This window comes from Falco biarmicus, chromosome 8, assembly GCF_023638135.1.
Source record: "Falco biarmicus isolate bFalBia1 chromosome 8, bFalBia1.pri, whole genome shotgun sequence".
Lineage (NCBI taxonomy): Eukaryota > Metazoa > Chordata > Aves > Falconiformes > Falconidae > Falco > Falco biarmicus.
This window is the reverse complement of record NC_079295.1, coordinates 58,596,324-58,620,838: the sequence shown is the minus strand read 5'-3', so window position 1 is coordinate 58,620,838 and position 24,515 is coordinate 58,596,324. Positions and strand designations below refer to the sequence as shown.

Genomic DNA, 24,515 nt, shown 5'->3' with positions numbered 1-24,515 from the left:
GACACAATCTGTCTTGTCTGTGCAGCCCTGCCCATCCCACGAAGGCCTGTCTGCCACATCCCTGCCAGGGGAAGGGTTCCTGTGAGCATCCCTGCCTCTCCTCGAGGCAAATTTGGCACTATCGATGGCTTTTGCAAACTCATGAAAACCTGATTCTCAACCCGTATCCATTAGAGTTACCCCAATTAGCTTTTACCAGCTGCTAGCCTGGGTATTTGTCAGGTGTACCAGCACTTTAAGAAGTGTTTGTTTTTGTGAGTCTTATTTCTCAAGCCTTGTTCTCAGCCTTTGAAAGCATCAGTCTAGCAACCACACAGGAAAAAAAAATACTATCAAAGGAGCAAGCTTAGAAACTTCCGGGATTCCTTTCGTTTGATGTTACAGGCTTTTTCCCCATAACCTTGGCTTCACATACCTGTCCTATGCCAGGGATGTAGGCTGACTACTGTCAGTAGTGGGAGAACATCAGCTCTCTCAGGCAGAGGAAAATCTTTGTCTTAAAATAAGTGACATTTGTGTGACCTGTCTTTAAAAGTATGAAAGACAGCTGCCACATACAGTGGTTTAGCCTTTTTTTCTTTCCTGGTGCATTAGTCCAGGTTGTTCTTTTAGCAAATGCTCTCATTTGAAGTTGAATAGATAAGCGTATGAGATTGCTGATGCTAGGGGTAGCAGGGAAAAGTAAAGATAAAACCAGAGCTGATGAGCAGAGGTAAGCATTTTATCCTGTGCCATTGTACATCAGCATGTGTCAGTGCTGAGTTAGGCCATGGACAGGGTTTCACTGTGCAAGCAGCGGCGGTAGCTTTGGAGGTTGCCAGCACAGCAGAAGTCAGGTGAAATGTGCTGGTTGGTTCAGTTCACCTGTGGTTTAAATGGGCCTCTGATTCTTTTCCCCCCTGAAAATGGAAGGGAGAACTTCTGCACCACCAAGGCTGAGCTACAGTGACCTGAGACCAAGAGGTGATGCAGACAGTGAAGACAGGGTACCCTCCCAAATTGGCTGTCCAAAAGGATGTTCACATCCCTGGGGAGAAAAGTTCTCCCAGCACAGGCAGACATCAGCTCCCCTAAAGCAATGCAGGACGTGTGCACCCTGCAGCCCATGCTGGGGCTGCGTGGGGAGGGTGTCTGTGCCCGTGCTGGGTACCAGCCGAGTGCGAGAAGCTGTACCTGGCACAGCACAAGTGTGACATGTGGCACTGTCCATGTGTCAAGAGCTCTGCTCCCTGCACCGAGCCCCTGATCCAGCTTGCCTAGAGCTAAAACGTTGCAGTTCTCAGACTTCCATCATCTTGAAAGCTGCCATGTGTATTTTAGTCACCCTCAGTTCTTAACGCTGTCTCCTGTCCCCTGAAGTATTGCTGACTGAAGGTACAGACAAGGTCAGCAATACTCAGGTTTGCATCACTAGCTGATTGGAAACTGTTTTGTGGGAGTTTCCAAAAGGATGTGTACAGCAATGGCTTTTTGTCCTGGTAAGATCTCAAGGTGCCTGATCTTGCAAAAATGATATTCTTATGTTGGAAAGAGATGTCCTAAGTTATTTTTAGGTTTCTAAAATTATGCCAGTTAGACCATTCCTCTTTCTGAGAAGTTGGTGCATGTAGGCTTATGTGAAAACTTGGTTTTACAGGCAGAGGAAGACAATATAATTTATGAGTGAAATTTCTGACGTCTGCATTTCACTTCCAAATCGCTTTTCTGTCCTGAATTCAATGTCCTTAATTATTTTTTGCTTGAATTGGAGTGTCTCTTGTAAAACAAAATCATCTGGTTTTGATAAGAAAATTGCCCACACAGGAGAATATGAACTGCAACCTTGGAAGAATTTTTGCAGTAGCTAATGAGGGCTCAAACATATGAGTGACTTACTGTGGCTTAAAAAAACCCACTGAGCATCAGGCGAGTAACTGACAGATTATATTACAGCTGTTGGAAGGAAAAATGTGTTTGCTTAAAACTCAGCAAAAGGGTGTTAAACTAACAGGTTTCCTCAGCCATTTGCAGTCTACTAATCCATTAACCTGGCTCAACTGGCAAGGGGTGACATGTAAATCTGTAGTATCTTACTCATGGTGACTTCATCAGTGCCTTTTTCAAGTCAAAATTTGCCTAGCTTCAGTTTCCTCCATCAGATTTATGCTTCTGTTTGCTAGACCAAATATTCCGTTACTGATGTTTTGGTCCTTGTGAACTGTGATCAGGTCATCCCTTAATCATATATTCGATTGAAGTCTTGGCATCTGTTACTACACGGCAAGTTTCCCAAACCTATAAATCCGTTTCTGTTCTGAAAGCTCTCTAAAGCACAAACATCCACCTAGAGCATCTGTCCCTCTGCCTGGCCTGAGCTTTCCAACAAGATGTTTATGATTATTTATATCCAGAATGTGCTGCAGCAGTGGGATAGGGCTGATGCAAATAATATCACAAAGAACATCTCTAGAGCTGTACAAAAAAAAATAATTTCTGGTCATCTCTAGCCTCATGTTCTTGAAGTCTGGATTCTCACCTGATTTGGTTTGCTTTGCATCAGTAGACCAGAACAAAACAGACTCATCAAACAGCAGGATCAGGATCCCCTCTGATAGTTCCCCCTCCTCCCATCTTTCTTTTTTCTTTCTTCTTCACTTACTTTGCAGTGAGGACTCGCATGTTTTGCTGCCACAATGAGATTTGACACATTAATAATTCTGCAGAAGAGAAGAAGGCCTCTCCTGTTGGAAGGCATGCTAGGACGAGACTTGAGCAGATGGGCTCTTTTTTGACGTACCTTCCTTACTAATCTGAAGTGATGGGAGTGAGGAATGAGGACTTCACCAGAGAAGTCAAGCTTGAAGATAATTTGGTGTATTAAGGATGCTCCGTCTGGACACACTCGACTTCTTGCTCCCTGCAGAAAGACACTGGCATACCTTGGAATGACAGGAGCCACTTTGTATTCACTCAGCTGATCTACAGCCATTCAGAAGCAGTTCGTTTTGCTTTGCAAAGTTTCTTATAATCATAGTCTGCTAGGAGGAAACAGTCTGGCATTGTGAGCCACACATGGATAGCATGCAGAGACAGCTGGGCCAGTTTGCCACAGGTTTCTGTGGCACCCACCCAAGCTCAGGGTGAATTACTTAAATGCTTTTTGCTTAAAAAGGAATATTTCAGTGTATGACTCACTAAAAAAAACCCAAACAAACAACAACAACAAAAAAACCAGACACAAAAAAACCCCAAACTCTAGTCTCTTTGTCCCAGACAGAAAGGGACTAAAAAAATCTAACGCTCGTTCCTGGGGTGAGAGGACTGTGTTAGGTTCAGCCAACAAGCTTTGTCCAGGCAATTCTGAAGAAAGGGGCATTTCCACCTCCTGATTCACAGATGAGTTTTACTGTCTTCAAGGTGAGATCTGGAGGGCTCAGGAGATGCAGAGGGAGGAGAGAAAACAATGGTGTTTCTCAGAAATGTGGTAGTCTTCATTGAGATTCTCTAATATCCTTTCTCTCAGGAGAAGCCAAGACTTGGACAAAGGCATGGAGCTTTTAAGCAGTGCTACAGCTGGGCGGTGGGGAGGTTGATGAGATGATGAGCTGCAGCCTGCCCAGAGCTCAGCCCTCGCTGCCTGTTGCCGCAGCTTCAAAGGCACAGTTATACTGCAGGAGGCGTTCTGCAGGGAAAGTGCCGGCATTTAATATGAATTTAGTGAAACAGAGAGAATTTGAAGGTGTGGGACAGTGTCCAGCTGCCTGTCAAGGGCTGAGGTGAGGCCACTGCTGTCTGCAGTGTCTCCGTGGGCTGGGATGATGTCCTAGAAGGAGCAATGCCGCCCACTGTCATCAGTGTGCAGAGAGGAGGCAGAGGTTTTGGACGGTGAGGCAGTGAAATATGGGGGTGAAAGGAGAGAAGTAGGGAAGTAAGTGATGCTGGCAGATTTGAGGAGGGTCATGCATGAAGGAATGAGGTTTTCCCTACACTGTCTGCACTGCCCACTCAGTGTCTTGGCTCCTCATGGTGTTCAGGGCATAAATAAGGCGCTGGCTCATTTCTGGGCAACTTTCTTTTCAAGGCAGATCCTTCGTGGACTAGTTAATCAAGATGGATTCATGAGGACCATTTCAAGTCATCAGTCTTCCTGCATTATGCATTTCCTTTGATGACTGAGCCCACAAGCAGTGAGGAGGAATATAAATGTGTGACTTGCTGACACCTCTCCCAGCAACCCAGGCAGCGAAGGGGACAGTAAAACAACCTTTGGCTGAAAGCTGTTTTCGGTTTAAGAACAGCACAGAGAACAGATGAAGCAAGGAAAACACAATGAGGCAAAACCCCTCCCCAGCACCGTTCTGTTTTCTGTTTGAAGGCACGAAGTTCTGTAACAGCTGCCCATGTTATTTACTAGCAGCAGGACTTCTGCACGTAATCGCTTTGTGAGGTTCATTAATGCAGAGAGAAAAGTCGATGGGCTACAGAGCAAGTTTCCTCCTTTGAACTGAGCCTGGCTGCTGCTCGAGCTGTGCGCTGCAGATGCTCTGAGTCAGGGCAGGCGTGGAGGAGGGAGGTTGCCGCAGCCCGTCAGCATGGATGGGTCCAGATTTTTGTGGTTTATCAGCAGCCTGCTAATCCATTGGCATTCAGGGAAAGCCGGGCGTTTTCCAGGCACACGCAAGGCGGGAGGCTGTATTCTCTGGTTTGCTGAGATGCTTTTGCAATGTGAATTTAAATCGAAGGGACAGTTAATCCCGCTGTAGGGCAGGGTGGGCTGGCTGGCGTGGTGTCCCTTCCAGCCACGTTTTCCCCAAGAGGACCGCTCTTGCAGAAGCGTTGTCTCCCCTGAAGTAGCCAGGTCCTGGGCAGCGATGCTGGCTGGGGCCCCGTGGAGCAACATGCTGCCTCTGGGTCCCGTGGTGCTCACCCTGCCGGGGGCTGGAGCCTGAGTCCCTGCATTCCTCCTCTCCCTCCCCAGGGACAGGCAGCGCTGTGCAGGGAGGTGAAGCCAGATGCCTGCATGTCCAACAGATACATCCCAAACGGTGCAGGGCCTCGGCTCATTTCCCTGAACTCCACTGGGCTCCAGACGTGGCTGCAAAGTGAGCTTTTTCCAATTTTTTTTTTTTTTTCCAATTTTTGCAATGGTTTCAAACCATTTGACTGCTCCGTGGGACCACAGGGGTCCCACAGAGTACATCGTTCCAGCACTGTTCCCCTCTTGCTGTACTGGATTGGATGGCAAAGGGAAGCAGCTCTGTGCTGGTTCTTTCCCAAACTGGTTGATATTAAACCCGTTGCTGCAAAAGCACATCTGCTGCCCCTCAGTAGTGGGTTGCAGTCCTCCCTTAGTCAAATTTTAAGTATCTATTTTCTGTTTTCCAAATATGGCCAATTGAAAACTAAATAAAAGGTCCCCTTTTTTTTTGCAATATGTGGTTCTAATTAGTACAAGGTGACAGACGATTGATGGCTTCTTTGCTTCCAGACAGTGTAATCCTCCAGCTCACCTGTTTCCTACAAGCACTGACTGATATTCCAGAGAGATAAGCGTATTTAATTCCTGATGCCACTTTGTCAATAGAAACATTTTTCAAGAGACAATTTGCATAACATTTGATATTTTCTTGTTTATATGTTAGCCAATAAGAAGTCATCTCCCCTTGGAATTATTTTCTAAAGTACCTGACCTCTCCGGTTTATTGGCTGCCATGTCACCCAGACTGTTCTGAGCAGATTTCAGTGGTGCAGTGATTAAAATTCCTTTGTAATTAGGAACATGCCTGTACTGACCTTGTACTGGGGCAAGTGGAGGAGGGATAACAGGTGAAAACAGTTATTTCATCAGTTGATAATAGCCAAAATGCAAAGACATATTCAAGGTTAATGATGTCCTCCATGGTCCCAACTGCCTTAAACAGTTGGAAATCTTCAGAGTTCTCCACGCTTTTTAAAAGAACTGAATTGTGTCTAAAATTAGTGGGGAAAAATTAGTACAAACTTCAGGAAGAAATAATCCCTTTTGCCTCTTCAGATTATTTTAATAATACTAAGTAAGATGAATTCCAATGAATATTGTTGAACGCTTGCTTCAGTTTCAGAATGGTTTGGTTTGGGATAAGACAATGTTTTCAGCCACTGCTGTCTCATCACTGGTATCATACTCCCTTTTTGACTTTTCCCATTTAAATCTGTTTGTTGAGGGGGTTAAATACATCAGACATCTCACTCACATTCTGTTACGAACTTGGACTTTTCTTCATGCCTTTGTAGGCCTTCCAAGGAGGAGCTGGTGGCACAAACCTTGAGTTGCTGTGTGGTAGTTTCTTTTGACAGATCTTTTTTCCCCAGAGTACCTCCCAGGAGCAAAATGTCAGTGTAATTTGGTCCTAGCCATGAACAACCAGTTGGCAGCCTGTGAGGTCCCTCTTACTCAACCTTAGGAGCTCCATGTGTCAAAAAACACTTGGCCTGAAATGCATTAAGATGTCAGGGGCAATTATCCTGCTGCATTTCCTATTCATTAATCACAGTTCTGGCTTTCTGAAACCCCTATGCTATTAATTGCAAACGAGATTGATGTGGGTGTAACCAGCATTCTGAGGAATAGGTGCACACAAAATAAAACTTTTTTTTTTTTTTACATAAATCGCTGCACTTTGAAGCAAAACAAATCATCTGTTTAGAGCATCTGTACACCGATATCCAGTCTTCAGCATTGTAAGTGGATGCCAAATTGCTTACAAAAAGCTGGAAGAAAAAGTGTGAAAGTCTTTAAAGACATTTTTGAGTCACTTATGACTCCCTCGATCTGACGCTGATGTGAGAGGGCAATTTAGTCTTTTCCTTGCAAGCTGCCTGTTCCCAAAACAGGTTTCCATCTAACAGCTTCATTCTGGCCTTGGAATTTAATAAGATAATTAGCTCCCTCACCCTATGCACTGAGAGCACCATTTTGGGAACCTGACTAGTATCTCCTGGGAATAATGTACTTGTATTTTTTAACTCACACCATCATCATATGTTTGAGAGCAAGAAAGGGAGAGAAACCCAGTGGTAGGTTGGGAAGGTGCCTGCAGAGAATGTGCACCCCCAGGGCTGAGCTCAAGCAAGCTCTTCTCTGCTTGGGTGATTGCATTGCACACAGTCCTCTCATTCATTTCCTCTCATGCATTTTGGTTGCTGATGGTACTAGTGAAAATAATGGGCTACATCTCTTGTGCTTATATCCCAAAAGAAAAAGCACCAGCCTCCAGTCTGTCCCACCCACAGCACCGAAGAAGCAGGGCAGAGTCTCTGGTCAAGCACCTGCCCCATGCAAGGGGGCCAGCAGTTTTGCATAGCAGCAGTGCTAAAAAGAGAGGATCAAAGCTGGGACACCAAAACGTGGCCACTTCTCCATACGGCTTGCAGTTGTATCTCTAATTATTTTGGTTTTGGCTCTGACTGAATAAGAGTGACTAATTCTACGATGCCACCCCAATACACGTGTATTTGCACACTTGTGTTCATCACAGGCAGTGGGCAAGGAGTAGAGGAGACCAATAAATGAATGGAAGAAAAGTATTTAATTAGTAATCCAAGGTCTAAAAACATACCCTTTTTTCTCCCAAATCAGCAAATCCTATAAATTGGCTTTTCTAACGACAAGCTCCTTTGAGAAGCTGACCAACCACTTGTTCTATGCTGAAAGTTCATTTTTCAGGATTTGTGTTTCCCTGCAAACTGTGAATTGAAAAGATGTAGCCTATCCATTGGTGACTGAGTGCATAAAAGTTAGAGCTGGGTGAATAATTCTTCCTAATACGTTTTAAGGATTTTCTTCGTTTTGTCCAAGCATTATTCAGGATATATTTTTGTTGTTATTCTGCTAGTTTTCTTACAAAGGAGCTGTTATTAATGTGACTATTTGTCTCCCTGAGTGGAAACTGCAGGATATGTCCAGCTCAGAGCCTGTGAGAAAGGCAAATTCACGCCATGGTTGGGAAGCGGTGCCTCTCTTGAACCAGACCTTACCCCGCAGAGGGAAGAGATTCTTCCTAGGCTGGCTGCCGTATTCCTAGATAGGCAGGATTCCTCTTATCCGCCCAGAGACCTGTTCCTCTGATGACCTTCTCCTGTTTCTCTCCTGTACTAGGGATTCATGGACATAGACCTGACCAAATTCAAGGAGAGCGGAGCCAATGTAACTGGCTTCCAGTTAGTGAATTACACGGATGCTGTTCCCGCCAGGATCATGCAGCAGTGGAGGAATAATGATGCCAGGGAGCATCCTCGTGTGGACTGGAAGAGGCCAAAGGCAAGTGGTATAAAAAAACTATTTAATTTAGGGTCCATCTGGCTCAGTTCAAGTCATGCTCACCTCTTTGTCATCACACAGAGCTCTTTAATCACACTCTGAAAACCCATTACTTCATATAATTAGGAACATTATCCGTTCCAGGTGCCTCAACATTGTCTAAATTTTACTAGGCAGTAGCAGCTGCCTGCTAAGACATACGCAAGTTGGTGTTTTCACTCAGTCTCCCAATTTTTACCCCTCTCAGAGCTAAGGATTAAACACCTCATGATGTTCAGCATATAAACAAGAAAAAGCCTCATTAACTCCTTAACCTTTGACTTGTTTATAAGATACCACGTGATAATAAAGTCTTTCCAGATGTTCTTTCTGAGCATTTCAAATCAGTGTGTACAACAGAGGGGAAATATATTTTAATTCCTAACACAGAAGACCCTGAAGCTGACGAGTGGAGGGTGGAGGGAGGAGGTTATTTTTTTTCCTATCTGACATTTGAAAACAAAAACACTTGTGACAAACACTCAGCAACAGAAATGTCAACTTTGGAAGTATTAGTTTGAGAAAATTGCAAACAAATAAATCAGTAGGTGATCATAGGAAAAGGAATTAAGTCTAACATTTACTGTTCATGCCAAGAGTTTTACACTGGTTTCTGCACAAGTTTTTGCTTTAATAAACTCATCTTTTGCAGATTTCTTGCACATTGAAGCAGAGTTTTCTGGTCTCCATTTGTGACCAGAAAGAGTCACTTGTTGCTTGATTTCATGTGTCTCACATTGACATTATATGATGTATTGCTTTAAAGTTCAATGGTTCTAACCGAATACAGACTCGGATAACAGGCGAACGGGTTTTAAGGCTGAGTCCTCTTCAGGCAGTGCAATCTGAATCTGCATCAGGAGCTTCTCCTTTGCTCTCCTGTCCTCTGGGAAAGAAGGCACCAACTTTCACAGGTCAACAGGACAGTAGTGACTAGAAGGAGCAAGAGGCTCTTGAACTTCATAGATGGAAGGATGGAAACAAAGCAAATCATCTGAAAAGTTACCCTGAGGCAAACGGGTGTAGCATGCCCCAGGTCAGCTCACCCTAACAAGCGATGTACATCTCCCCTTCTTTTTCTAGTACACATCAGCCCTAACGTACGATGGGGTCCGGGTGATGGCCGAGGCATTTCAGAACCTGCGGCGGCAGCGGATCGACATCTCCCGTCGCGGCAATGCCGGGGACTGCCTTGCCAACCCGGCTGTGCCCTGGGGACAAGGCATCGACATCCAGAGAGCACTTCAGCAGGTTTGATACCCAATGTGTGCACTGCAAGGTGGGGGAAGAGGGGTGATTAGCAGCAGAAATTTTCAAACAAATCGCTTGGGATGAGGAACTGATCCTTCCAGATTAGAGCCAGGTCTCCTAAAAAGTTCGGGGGTACATCCAGCAAACCGCTTTTCCTTGTACCATCCAACGTGTCCTTGCCTCCTCTATTTTCTGTTGAAGTTCTGTGATGCAAAAGCCAAAATATTATCCCATAAGATCATAGCTCCCTATTTGTACCTTCCTCTTCCCGAGGCAGAGACCTGCTCAGACCACATTATTCACAGATCCTTCGACTGTCTGTGAACTTGGCTCAGTTCCAGGCTGCTAATGAAGCTTGAAACCATGTGAATTTTGCCTTATGTGTTGGCTGTCATCAGAATGTTCTCCAAGCCCACATTATACCCTGTTTCATACTGTGAGGATTCGTAAAATCTTAATGCAGCCATGATGCATTAGGGAGATCGGTTACCTAATAAACATGAAATACTTGGAAGTCTTCTGATGAGCAATGGGTTCTCAAGCATTTTCCTTTATTGAATTTATGAGAATAGGATATCAAAATTACATGGCTAGAAAATTAAATTCTGTGTGTGTTGGAAAATCTTTGAAGTTTCTTCATCTCTTCATTAAAACAATTTCAAAAGTCTTAATTTTTAACTGTAGTGATTGTGAGGAAAGAACATTAAAAGCCATTTGCAAAAGTTGGGTTTTTACCATTGAAAACTTAAAATTTGAAAAAGGTTTGACCAGTTGTGATGGTCAAAATAAAAGGCTCTGAAACATGCGGGGGAAGTAGTCTCCTAGGGAAATTTCAACTATGAATTTCATAATCATCCGGCATTTAGTGTTGTAGCAAGAAAGAGGCAGGTGGAAATAGAAGAACTCATGATTAGATTGAAGGTTTGAGTTATCCTTTTTGTGAAGACTCACGATTAGGGTAATACTTACAGCTATTCACAGCGTGCTTTCTCTTCACCTCCCATTTGCTAATGCCTGAAATTTTATAAGCTGTTTAAAAGAGAAAAGTTTCTCTCCTGATTTCTACTCAAATGTCTGGAATAAGCTCCTGAATTGCCTTATTTCTGTTTAGTGTAGGAAGGAATCATAGAATCATAAAATCATAGAATTGTTTAGGCTGGAAAAGACCTTTGAGGTCATCAAGTCGAACCATAAGCCTGACACTGCCAAGAGCACCACTAAACCACATCCCTGAGTGCCACATCTACACGTCTTTTTAATTCCTGCAGGGATGGTGACTCAACCACTTCCCTGGGCAGCCTGTCCCAATGCTTGACGACCCTTTCAGTGAAGAAATTTTTCCTAGTATCCAATCTAAATCTCCCTGGCACAACTTGAGGCCGTTTCCTCTTGTCCTGTCACTTTTTAATTGAGAGAAGAGACCGACCCCACCTCACTACAACATCCTAACAAGGAGTCGTGGATGACATGAGCAAAGATGAAAAGCGATTTGAAACATTCTGTGGTTTTTCAAAAACAGAAATCTAACACATTTCAGCAAAATGTATGCTTTTATGAAAGAGAATTACTTTTTTTATTTTCCCCCAGGAAAATGCACACAAAATATTGCTTTAAACAAATACACTGAGATTTCAATTGCACTTTGAAAAATTGTGATAGTTTCTGACAGATTTTTTTGTTAATGTTACTTGATTACCACCTCTAAAAAGCAGGTAGCTAGTCCCTAACTGCTGACTAACCCTGTAAACTAGAAGGCCACAATAGCATCCTTCTGCTCTAGCTCTTATGTTAAGCACAAATTTGCTTAAATGCTCCATGTCTCCAGCTGACTTTGCTGGTGCTTAGCACTGTTGAAATCAGTCCTCACTTTATTTTGTAGTGATTCAGTGGGTCTCAGAAGATGGTAAATGATGGAAAAGTTGTGCTGCATCCTCCAGCACAGATGGGAGAGATCCCTTCTGCTGTTTCAATGCCACATGGATATCACAGGATTAAGATTTCATTCGTTCAGATAGAAGAAATTGATGCTGTACACCCGCTTTTTGGTGCCTGTAAAGCTACAAAGCACGAGCACCTGTGACCTGAGTTTCAGAGTCGGTCAGAACCTGCAAAGAAAACCAAAGGGGCCATGGTAAAAGGAGGCTTGGGAGTGCTTAAGACAATGGTGCTTTTCCAGCGCATCTATCTTTTATGATCCTGTTGTGTCTTGTGAGAAGGGAAAAGCATGTCTCTCTAAATGTCACTAGGAATACCTCTTGAGTTGCAGAAGCGCCAGAAAATACTGGCAGATGTTCATTTTCATGACGAACCTTTATGATAATGGCTGGAAAACAAACACAGTTAAGCAGATTAGCAACAGATTTCCTCTGTAAAGATACATCCTCGTTTCTTCACCATGGGTCTTTGTTCTGAGGATCTCAGAGTACGGCTAAATACCTGTTTCCATTTTTCATGTGGGGAGACTTCAGTTGCAGGAACAGGACAACAGATTTGTTCAAAACAAGTGGAAAGGCTGAGAAAAAAACCCTTTCTTTCTCAGTCTGGTGGCATGAATACTTCTCCAGGTGGTCTCTGTAGATAGAGACCCAAATTTGCACTCCTTTTCACATGTTCCTGGTCCCCACTCACTGTGTGTGACTAGTCAGAAGCCCTTCTCCATGCCACTGGAGAAGCTGGGCACTTTTGCAGCAAGTCAAATGGCCACGCTGAGAGGAGACATTCAGGACATGGGATGTGAGTGAGCAACGCTCTTCGGCTCTGTACTGTTATCAGCAGAGATTTATGATTTAAAGTTTCCTATGCAAATTTCATTTACAATACTAAATTGTCAGGTTTTATTAGGCTGGTGCAGAAGTAATTAGATTTGCTTGTTAACTGATAGACTCCTTTCTATCAAAAGACGGCAGCTGGGAGCTGTGGCCACAGGTTCATATTTCCTCCAAATATAGTTCCTGATTTGAACTGACAAATTCTTTACCAATTCCTGACTCCAGGTCAGATTTAGAAAATAAATAAATAAATAAATAAAAACACCAAAAAAAAATCACAAACCCCAAGGAGTTCAGAGCTGGTTTAGCTCACTGTCACATCCCAAGAGGTGATGGGCTCACACATGTGATCTAGCTCTTATGCATCACAGAGCTCAGTAATAAACGACTAAGTTTTAATAGGAATGTTTTTTAGAAGAAAGGGTAGGTTAAGGGAATGGCTGTGCACAGGGCCGGGCAAGCTGTATAGAGAGTGAACCCAAGTGAAATCCTGGTGTCAGACAGAGGTCCTGTCTCCCCTGCATGGATCTGAGAGACATGACTGCACTCTCCATCCTTCTTCCCACTGCCAAATGACCACCACGTGAGATGCTGACCAGTTGGTCCCCTCATTGATATTTATGTCTTTAAGGTCCGTTTTGAAGGTTTGTCTGGCAATGTTCAGTTTAACGAGAAGGGACGGAGGACCAACTACACGCTCCATGTGATTGAGATGAAACATGATGGCATCAGAAAGGTAAAGTAGAGAGCGACCTGAGATCCTGTGTCAGGCACCAGCCCAGTCTGTGTGTTATGGTGTGACTAGGTCTCAACAAATGGTTCTGTGCATGAAAGCTTGCATGTGGAGTCACCACGAGTGCATTCCCAGCTCTCCGCATGAGCAAAGCCAAGCCAAGAAATAAAAAAGTGTCATTTTCAAGGCATGCAAAGCAGTCTTCCTCCTCTACATGGTATTCGTAAGAGGAAAAATGCAGTATTGTGTCCAGTTGTGGGCTCTGAACTTCCAGAAGCTGGCAATCTGGAGAAAGTCCAGAGGTGAAGAAACAGAATGGCTAAATGACTTGATTTTGCTGTGTATTTATTGACAGAAATGTTGCTTGTCTGTAAGACATGTACGTCACTGCCACAATGCATATCATATTTTAGATCCCGTAAGTTGGAGGTGCAAAACAAACATACGTATCTCCATTTATGTTGCCCTAGGGCAGAGGTTTGGAAGCTCTTTCCTCACTCACCTTTCTTTTTCTCCATGCAATGAAGAGAGATGAGAAGCCTGCGTAGATTTTTTTCTCCTGAGCTGTTATGATCTCTTATCTGCCATCAGCAGGCTCCTGGTTATGCACTGTGTTAATACCCTTTTCCATTTACTGTGATAAGAAATTCCTTTCACATGAGCAGAGCTCAGGCAACCTCATACTTACATGAGGTGATGGAAAACCTCTTATAAAATCAAGCCCTCAAAGAGGATAACCTCAGCCATGGTCTTCCTAATGATACTCGGTAGCACTCTGCTTTACCTGCCAACAGTGGTAGATCAGCCCAAATCCCTAACTGTTAATAAGCACAACTTAACATAAGAGTTATTCCTATTACAGCTGTTCAGTTTATTCATAATCCCAAATTTTTTGATGTGGATCAGGTCTGGGGTTTTTTTCTCACTTGATTTTTGGTGCTTTGTCTCAAGATGTCCTAAGCATCAGTCCTATGTTCATGCAGGCTTTCAGCTGCAGGGTAGCATTTTATCACCCTGTAGCATCTGGACGTGCAGCAGGCGTGCTCGCTATTAGCAAAATATTCAGGAGTCACACAGGGAAGGTGGGAACTCTTGGCATAGGGAGGAAGCAGGGAATGGAAATAAGCCTCCAGAACCAAGTGCTAAATGTTTTTATGTGCATACAAGCACTCTGCTACTGTGGTGTACCATGCACGTTACTTTCAGGCTGGAGTCATGGTGGGATGGGGAAGTTCCTGGTCCCCCCAGCAAGACATCAAGAGTCAGGAGGGAAGATCTCTGGTTGGGTATGAACGTACAAAGAGAGCTGATATTGTTTGGATTACACTGTTATCATATCTTGGTTAATATTCCAAAGAGATATCAATGAGATACCCTGGGTTTGTGTTCAGCAGATTGGTTATTGGAATGAAGATGAGAAGTTGGTTCCAGCAGCCATAGATACTCAAAGCGGCAATGAGTCTACAAGCCTCCAGAACAGGACTTACATAGTCACAACTATCCTAGTAAGTGCTGTGACTTCTATCCCATCTCTCCTTCTCCCCCATCCCCCTGACGTGCAGACTGCCTCTTCCCCCTCATGTGCCCTCCTTTGTACTATATCATTTTTATAATAACAATAATAACGATAATAATGATAATAATAACAGCACTTACTGTTTCCTGCCAGGTCCATAAAGGTATCTGAAAATTGCTATGGCTAATTAAATGGGTTTTAAAGAGCTCTCATTCTTAAGTGTAGAAAATACAAAAGATTATGACAAGATAGTAGAGGCATCAGAATAGGTAAATTAGGAGCATTATACCTGTGCTTTGTATTCAGCCCACAGAATGGGGGCTGTAATTTTGGGAAAGATAAGCTGTATTGTGCAGAGACGCTGAATCATAGCTTTAAAAACAAATCTCCACTATAATCATGAAGGAATAATAGGTACCCCATAATGTATGGTATCATGTATTGTGTCATTGTATGTGCTTACCCTGCAGAAACAGGAAATTTTACTAACTTGTTTGTTGAATGCTTACTGTGAGTCTGCAGAGGAGACGCAATACCCATGCTGAGTTAAACGTCTTAGGGCTCTCTCCTGTCCAGCAGATTTGATTCTGCCTGTGCCCACATAGGCACACATGCCTTTAAAAAGTCATAGCTCAGATGCACTAAATATCCCTTGCAGAACTGCAGTGAAAGGTTTGTTGCCCAAATTCCTCCAGCTACGCCATTCCCCTCAGGTCCACACAGATTCTGCATGAATAAATAGAAAATGCCACAATAAAAATCATACTTCGTGCCTTCTAAAATAAGCCCACTGTGCGTTGGCTGTGCCCTTTGGTACAGGAACACAGAGCTAGAGCTTTGCAAGGGGACCAGAAGCTGCACGCTGGGCTGCAGTCTGAGACCCTCATGTGCATCTCTAGAATGTGGAGCGTGGCTCAGCATTGGTCTTTTCTGTGCCAGGAAGACCCATATGTGATGCTCAAGAAGAATGCCAACCAGTTTGAAGGCAATGAGAGATATGAAGGCTACTGTGTGGAGCTCGCTGCTGAGATCGCGAAGCATGTTGGCTATCACTACAGGCTGGAGATTGTCAGGGATGGGAAGTACGGAGCCCGGGACCCCGACACCAAAACGTGGAACGGCATGGTGGGAGAACTTGTTTATGGGGTGAGTTTCTAACCTCATCCATTGCCCTTAGCTCTTGGTACTTGAGAACATATTCAAGCCCTGGAGTAAGAAGGAGCCCTGCCTTCCGTCAGCCTGAGCTGTCTTGTGGGCTGCAGCTCTGATAATGCAAATAATCAGCCCAAGTAAAATATTTCAATTTAGGGAGGGGGGGGCAGGGGAGCACATTTTGTGCCTATGGAAATGCCAGAATGTTTCCTTTCAACAGTTCCAAGATTCCCTTTCTTTCGGTTTTTGGAAGAACAAGTATTGAAAGGTTAAACTTTCCCATGGGTAGAATCTCCAAATTTTGCTCTCTTTTGTATTTGCATGGTAATGACAGGATAAAAGAAGGATATGATTTCAAACACTCAGCATGCGACTGGTGAGCAGTAGGACCAGCCTACTTTCTGTCTAGCCACTCATTTCCATCATCTCAGATATACACCTGCACCCTACACTTCGAAACCTTGTTCTGTCTGGTAGTTCACAATCTGTGGTGTTTGGGTCATCTTTCAGAGGGGTCTAATTTTCCCTTGTAGGGAAAGGAGAAATTGGTGTATGGAGCATCAGTGCCCAAGACTCTGTATCGCTGTGTTGTAGTGTGGGAGGATCTGTCTCCTGCTGGTAGCTCTACAGTATATGCCAACAGCCATTTCAATGCATTTCCCTTTCCATTTTCAAGATAGATTGTAAAATAAGTGGAGAGTGCACATCAGTGTCACTGGAACATTTTTCCTCTTCTACTGCATCAGTTATGCAATCAAAAAGCAGTTCCTGATGGAAGTAAACATCCTGGCATGCTTTTTCAGGCGATTGGCTTTTCCTTGCCTCTTTTGATCTTTGCATGATAAAGCTCTTTTAACAAAAATCATCTGCATCAGACTGTGACATCAGTAGATAAATCAGACAAGAAAGGCTAGGTGGCTGCAAAAAGAAAATGCTGTGATTTCAAAACAGAACAGGCAATCAGTAGTGGTGAAATGGAAATAATCCACCAATATTACCGGCTGCTCCTTTTTAACCTTTCTCTTGCAATTGGTTTTGTCTGATTTCTTTTGAGATAGTGGGGATAAACAGAGATCAAAGAAATGTAAGCTGGAGTTAGTAGATATATTTTTTCCCCAGAATGCAAATCTCTTTCCTGTTTCTTTCAGAGGGCAGATGTGGCTGTGGCACCATTAACCATCACTCTGGTTCGAGAAGAAGTTATAGACTTTTCCAAACCGTTCATGAGCTTAGGTATCTCTATCATGATAAAAAAACCTCAAAAGTCCAAACCAGGAGTTTTTTCCTTTCTGGATCCTTTGGCCTATGAGATATGGATGTGCATTGTTTTTGCCTACATCGGAGTCAGTGTTGTCCTCTTCCTGGTGAGTCGCTTCAGCCCTTACGAATGGCACACTGAGGAATTCGAGGAAGGACGGGACCAGCCAGCCAACGACCAGACGAATGAGTTTGGGATATTCAACAGTCTCTGGTTCTCCCTAGGAGCTTTCATGCAGCAAGGATGTGATATTTCTCCGAGGTGGGTTGCCTTCCCCAGTGAACTTTCTTCCAGTTCATGTGGCTTAATCTTCCTGCGTGCTTTGGAGCTGAACAGGTTCTTTTTGACCTTCCTTCCTGAACCGTAGTGTAGTTTTGTGAATCAGTTACAGATTCAGACGGGATCCAAGGGTTCACAGGTCTCACAGTCATGAATTTGGGACCTAAAACTTGAGACCATAAAAATACCACTCTAAATTTGACCTGGGAAGTTCTTTTGAGAGAATTTACAGAAATGCAAACTAGTTTTTCTAAAGCCACCCAACTGCAATCAGATGATGTCAGTCATTTATGCTGTTACTGCTAGAAATAAGATTATTCTAGCACTATAAGGAAGCTATCTAATTCCAGTAAAGTAGGGAGAAATAATACAGCAGGTGCCCAGTGAAAGGTTATATAGTCTGTGTCAAACTTTATGGTGCACACTGATTAGCTTTAAGTATTATTAGCCTTTAGAAAGGTCAGAGAAGTACTGAGCGTTCATGCTGGTTCCCATTCCAGTCAGTAGTTCTGCTCCTGAAAGCTCAGTAGGACCCAAAGGTTCCTAAAGGTACTTTTTGGTGAATGGCTTTTGTAATTACTTTTAGATTATTTTTCTTGGAAAAGCTGGCACAATATAAGGTGGCTGGAAAACTGCATGAAATGCAGAAGATGCAAATCTGTGACAGAGGCACAAGTAGAGGCTTATTTGTAAATAACGTCTGGAAATATCTCCTTCATTTTTGAGATCTATATTTGCACAAGTCTTATTCTAGGGATTTTGCCTACTGCAGGAGCCCATGATACACCTATCAATGCTTTTTTCATACAAAGGCATTCAAAAAGAAAAGAAAAAAATAAAAGCACAGGAACCAAATAGCCGTATGATAGAATTTCTTATTTATTTGAACAAATTATATGTCCGGTAAGTAATGTCTGTAAAAACTGAGGGATCTTTCTTGTGGTATGTGTGTATTCCCATGAGGCAGGATCAGAGATGAGGCAGGGGCTAAGGTTTTTGACACCTCCAGGGCAGATGGTGTTAGGGTTTGTGAGGCTGAAAAAGGGTTAACGAGCTGTGGCTTGGGATGTGGATCATATGTACCCATCCCTCCCAAGAGGTCTGCTCTGGATGCTGGATGGAGGGAGCATGTAGACGGGTCAGGCACCAAAACTGCGACCTGCTGCAGGACACAGCTGGTGTTCACCCTCACCGAAGCCCTGAGAGGCATGCTTGTCCAGGCTTAGGCTAAGAACATTTCTGGCCAGGTTTGACTCAAAGCAGAGGCACTGCTAGTCACAAGAATGACTTTACAGGCAGCGTATGCCTGCACCTACATGCTTTGGTGACATCTGAAGAGATGCTCTGATAAAAGTGGACAGCAAAGAGATCTTTTGCTCTTTTTTTTCCCCCATCCTTTCTTTTTTGGCCTTTGCCTCCCTTCTCTTGGAAGGAAATACGAGCAGAGATACACCTCTTGTAGGTAAACACAGTAGGCAGAAGTTACTTTCCCTGATGCTGGGATGGCACCAAAGCTCAGGGGACGAGCAGGAGGCACAATTCCACCGGTAAACTCCCGCAGGATGGCAGGGGGAGGCCAGGCACCGGCTTGTTGGCTGTTGGATGCCAATTTGTCCAAATATTAATGAGCTTGGGATAGCGTGGAAATAAGAGCCTGCAGGGCACTTTGATAGTGACAGCTTTTATGAGTATGTTTTATCATTTGATCATTGATTAGTGGGAGTCCAGGTGGAGTGTTCAGAAAGTCTTCCCAGCAGAGGGAATTTCAACTTTATCGCTGTCTTGGTACACAGCGCTGTGCATTAGGATCAGGTTATTGTGATTTTCATTCTCATTGTTGTTCTTGTCATCATTATTCTTATTTAGGAAAGAGAATGTCTTCCTTTGGGGACATTTCAATAGCCAGTTTCTGTTCCAAGGAGAAGCGTGGAGAGGTGAAAAGCTGAGACTTTGCAGAATAGCAAATTTGGAAACATCTTTAATAAAAAGTGTCAGGGAAAGATCAGTGGGTTTGATGCAAGTAACAAGATTTGCTCCAGCTAAACAACACGCTTTGAATCACCATTTCAAAGTGTGGTTTTATTTTGCTTTGAAATGGGAAATGAGAACGATTCTGCCACTGTTATTTTAATGTTGTTAATTTGATCATCCTGATAATGAAAATTACAGTTTCATTGAAACCCATATTTTCCCATGGAGCACAAGAGCACTTTCTGACTACAAATATTTGCAGGAAGAGAAAATCTGAAAAGCAAAATATGGGCATTATTATGACTCCCAGTACTCTGCGTACAGCTCCTTGAGATGGTGGCAAGTGGAGGGGGACATTTCTGCAAAATATGAAAGCAAGAGGGAAGCAGAAGAGTGAGAATTTCTGTAGGATGCTGTTGTACAGAAAGGCTCTGAGTGCACTCCGTATTTCACATGTATTTTTCACGCGAACCTAGTGCAGGATTCCTGTGACACATCACTTAGAAATGAATGCTTGGTAGAACGACATTGTGGGCAGGTGGGGATCTGCTCTATTCCAATATATCTCCTATATGGTTGCTTCTAAACTTATCACTACAAGCTCTCAGCATCTCCCCAGTAATGTATTAGCCAACATAAATAGCTTCTGTTTTCTGTTATGCATCTGTTCTGTCATTCTCTCCCCAGCAGAAAGGAGCAAGTGCAGGGGTGTATTTTGTTTTTGTAGAGGTTTTGGGTTGTTTATTTCAGTTTTGTTTTGGGAAGGAGTAGGGGAAATTTGTCTGGAGGCTTGTGGTGGGTTTTGTTGGGTTTTTTTCCCCAGAGCACACTTGTTTTAAGTGCATATGCCACTATGTATTTATCATAAAAAAACCTGTAGGATCAAAACCGCAGACACATCATTCAGCACAGTGGGTGGTGAGCTTTGTAGCAACTCCTTGCTCTTGTAAATGTGCATTCCTCCGTCTCAGACCAGTCCCCAGGGAACTTCGGTCCCCCACAGAGACAAAAATTTGCTTTTGAAGGAAAGTGGTGTCCTTTTTAAGGACAGTCTTACTAGCCAGAACTTTAATCAAGCTTTTAAGTATGCTGGTCACAACTTACCAAGCACTTTAAATATACACTCTGAATTGGATGACCTGTAGCTGGTCCAGACAGAGCGTAGCTGCGGGTTATGTGCTCACAGCCTCTCCTCCCGAGGAGTAAGGCTACTGGACATGAGGTCGACCGGTGTCCTTGAAGCTCTGAAGCCTTCATGTCTAGGCATAGACTGGCTGAGTGTGACAAAGGCGAGGCAGCCACCAGTCATGGAGAGTCCCAGCCAGAGCTGGTGGCAATCTGTGCTGTGCCTTTCCATGCTGCAATATGAGCACGAGCAAGGAACTCATCCCTCCTGAGCCGTGAATGGAATGGCTGGACCGCAGGTACATAGCTTCAGCCAGGGGAGGCTGTGAGCTCCTGAGCATTTCCCACCGGGATGTGCAGTCCCCCTTCTGCACATCACTGAGCAGTGTCCCCACTGGATGTGGTTCAGTCACTACTACACGGACAAACTTGTCCTGGTTGAGGTGAGATGGTCCCTGTCACTGCCCTTAAAGGCCGTGCTTTCAGAGTACTGGCTGATACACAGCAGGATGGGGGAGAAGCAACATCTTGGAGCTGCGAGTAGTTTCATGCACATAGTAATGGGCAGAAATCAGTGAAGTCTGAAACGGGCCATAAACCATTAGGCTCTGCAAAGTGCCACCTTAACTTCAGAAAACAGTCATGAAATTGCAAAAGCACTCATTAAATGTGAAATACAGACCCAGGAAAGAGATTCTTAGAGCAGGCATCGGAGGTAATAAATATCCCGCAGCCAATAGTGAGAGCTTGCAGCAAGAGAAATGTGAAGTAAATATGACTCACATTGTACCATTTTTCAGAAATGTAATTTGATAAATTGTCTTCAGAGCTTAAAATAACCCCAGTGTATAGCAGCTGTGGAGAGTGGGACCTCGCTATCACCCAGCACGTTGCTGCCATTCCTCTCTCAGGATGGACCTGAAGCCTTTGAGGGGACCAAGGGGACGTCTGGGCTTCCCAACCTCCTCTGCAGCAAAACAAGGCATCTGAATTTTTCATTTTCCCCACCATTTTCTACAAAATAAATTATTTGATTGTTGTGAAAAGGATAAAATACCAGGGAGCAAAACACAGATTTCTCTTGTCAGCCTCCTAGCCCGATCTTCTATTTTTTGTTATCGCAAAATGTGTTGCTTCATATGGTTTGAGCCCAAAAGAGATTTCCTGTGTATTGGAGACTATTCAATTTAATCCAGTTACTCTTCCTGTGACTCAGAAAACTTATGTTTGACTAAAATGAAATACATTTGGCTAAAATAGATCTTCCAGAAAGGCATTTATCCTTCCTTTGAAGGTACCATGAGATAGAATATACACAGTTTCTCTCAGCTGAGCGACTGTAGGAGTCTTGTCCCCACTGGAGTTTGACAGGAGGGTAAATGTCACACAGTATCACCATCCTTTGTGCCCTGCAGAGGAAAATTGAACAGAGATCTCCAGAAAGAAACCCAGCTTCATGGGGCTTCTCTTTATACTGTGTTGTGGAACCAAAACACATATATTTTGGATTCAGATCAAAACATACCGTGTTCAGTCACATCATGACATAAAAGAGTATCATGTCATGATACCGGGACACCACATCTTGAAATTGCTTATGATAATCTGCACGATCGAGAACAGAGCTGGAGATGCCCTGGTCAACCTGTGCTGGAATTGAAATGATGGATGAAGGTTTCATCGCAGCCTGCATCTGGGAGAGCCAGATTTGAGAGGGGACATTTCGAGAGCATCAGCAGGGATGCAGGAGCAGGAGATTCTGTGCTGGTCTGTGCAAGGTGCCACAGGGGACCACTGCTGGGAAAGGGCTGGGCCACACCAGGGTGCCCTAAAGACTGTGGGTGTTTACTGTGTGCAAGGAGACATGGCACAAGATACAATCCACCCTTCAGCTGGCTCGGGATAAGGAGTTAAATGGGTCTTAACTTGCCTGCAGAGTCCGGAGCTGGAGCCCGTGCAGGGTGCAGTGGCACGTGGCAAGTAGTGACCCCTGGCTGTCAGGGGGATGCTGCTTAGGGAGGTTTCCACAGAGATGATGAATGAATGCGCCCCGAGGTGGGAAGGAGAGAGAGAAATGCTGGCTGCCATCCAGTCAATAGATACGATCTATTATTTATGGGCATTTTGTGGACATCGTTATTTGGTTTTAGTGGTGTGGAAACAGTGCGCTCTGGCTGATCTATGCAGTGTGCAGCCGCTTGTATTTCACTGCACTCCTTTGCAGGCTTTCTGTTGCACTCAATCATGGCAGTTTGTCTGTGGAAGAGCAAGTACGGTGTTTATTATCTACCTGTAATTAATGCTGAGCATTTTCTTCCGCTATTTTTCCTGTTTATTTACATTTCTTTTTAGATCAATTGAAAAATTCACAGGAGACTTCAGCCACAGAGCTGGTGGAAATAACAGCAAAATCACTCCACAAGTTGTTGAGGGTTTTTTTCCTAAACTAGCCTCTAGGGACCTTGAAAAATAGCAGCACTTTTAAATTTCATCAAGATGTTCCTAGTACTGAAAGATTTTATCTGGTTTTAGACAAGACCTAAATCAGAAATTGGTTAGGACAAAAATTTTCTTTTTCTTAGAGAGGTTTGATTTGGGTTGTTTCAAGGGAATTATTTCTGTTCTGTTCTTTTTTTAACTTACATTTGCAGGGCACTTACTTATTTTGCTAAAAATTTAGATTTAGGGAAATTAGAACCAGCTGCATTTAGCAATTAAAAGGATTTTAATTCCTTCCTGAAATGAAGGCTGAGCCTCGGTGTTTATTTGGCGACTCTTCTTGATTTCAGTAGGCTCGTCTGACACTTCAAACATCTGCCTGTCTTTCTGGCCTGATGCACAGTGCTGCTGTTGTCCTTGTGGTACCCGTTACAACCTTAAACGGGACTTAACGTGTCCAGGAGATCACTGGAGAGCTCTGCAAGCTCTCCCAAGGCAGGAGTCCCACGGGCAGTGAGGAAAGATTTATGCTTTTTTTTTTCCCTCGCCCTGTTTGCACAGGAGGGTCTGGGGGTGATGGAGTGGAGCTTGCTGGCAGGGCTGGCTGAAGCCTCTCTGGGGACGTGGGAGATGGTGTCCTTGCTTCTACAGACCAGGTTGCTGACTGCCAGCCGGAATCGCTGCACAGCCTGGAGGGAAAGGGCATATTTTTTGCAATGAAAGAAGAAGCAGTTTGTCGTTTCCTTGGGGAGCACGTGCAACCTGCAGCTCATGCTGGGGCTCCCCTGGGGGACAAGGCAGCCAAGCCAGGCCGGGATCCAGGCTGGTTCAGCATCCCTAACTCCTCTAACATGGGGTGAATCCAGGAGGCTTAGAGGCTTGTCTATGGGGACAAAGCTCAGGATCATTTATTTTTGGCAGTTTGCTTCAATGGGTGAGCTGAGGTTAGTCTTTAAGAATAACAGTAAAAAATCAGGATTTCAACTTCTGGCAAAGCTATCTCTCTTTTTATAAGTGTATCAAATGATTTTGCAATTATCTCTACCTGGCAGAGTTAATTATGTCCAGGGAGAGGAAATTCAGGTTGCAGGGTAACAGCAGTACTTGCAAATCACCAGGAACTGATGACCACACTTATTTCTGAAACGCACTTAACCAGGGAAAGTGAGTCACCAGAGGAGCAGCTTGATAAATTGCACAATATCTAACTAAACAGTCCCCTTTGGAGTTTGCGCACTTCCATGGCAACCAAAATGTGGCAGCCAGGGGAAAATGGAAATTCTTTTTAAAAAAGTCATTCTTGCTATCCCCTTTTTCATTTGGAAAAATGCTGAAGGATGCTGAGGACTCAGAAGAAGGAAATAACCAACTGAGAAAATACTATTGGGAAAATGCAATTTCATCTGTAAAGGAAAAGTAAGTCTTTTGAATTTCCACACGCTGCCATCTGAAAATTTCTAAATGCTGCAGAGGTAATGAATATTTACTCCATTGATCTGGTAGCCACTTCCTCAGGATGGTTTCCCTGTCAGGCACACCTAGTCACTCTTCCACAGCTCTGACTTCAGGCCTTTGCCACTGAGGTTTCTGGGGGACAGCAAGAAATTTGCTGAAAGTCCCTCCACTGAGTGACAGATTTACTAATCGTCCCACCAGCTGTGTTTGAAGAAGTCAAACACTTGATCCAAAAGCAGATTTATTAAGCT

General features: G+C 43.9%; 1 protein-coding gene across 2 annotated transcripts in view; it reads left to right on the top strand.

Annotated features, from left to right (window-relative positions):
- Positions 1 to 24,515, top strand: part of GRIA1 (glutamate ionotropic receptor AMPA type subunit 1) — a 125,538-nt gene that overhangs the window by 70,472 nt on the left and 30,551 nt on the right. For both annotated transcript variants that reach the window (XM_056350118.1, XM_056350120.1), the window contains exons 6-11: positions 8,117 to 8,278; positions 9,401 to 9,568; positions 12,968 to 13,072; positions 14,464 to 14,574; positions 15,525 to 15,731; positions 16,886 to 17,256. In XM_056350118.1, the coding sequence (XP_056206093.1) occupies positions 8,117 to 8,278; positions 9,401 to 9,568; positions 12,968 to 13,072; positions 14,464 to 14,574; positions 15,525 to 15,731; positions 16,886 to 17,256 (1,124 nt within the window). The remainder of the gene's footprint in view (positions 1 to 8,116; positions 8,279 to 9,400; positions 9,569 to 12,967; positions 13,073 to 14,463; positions 14,575 to 15,524; positions 15,732 to 16,885; positions 17,257 to 24,515) is intronic.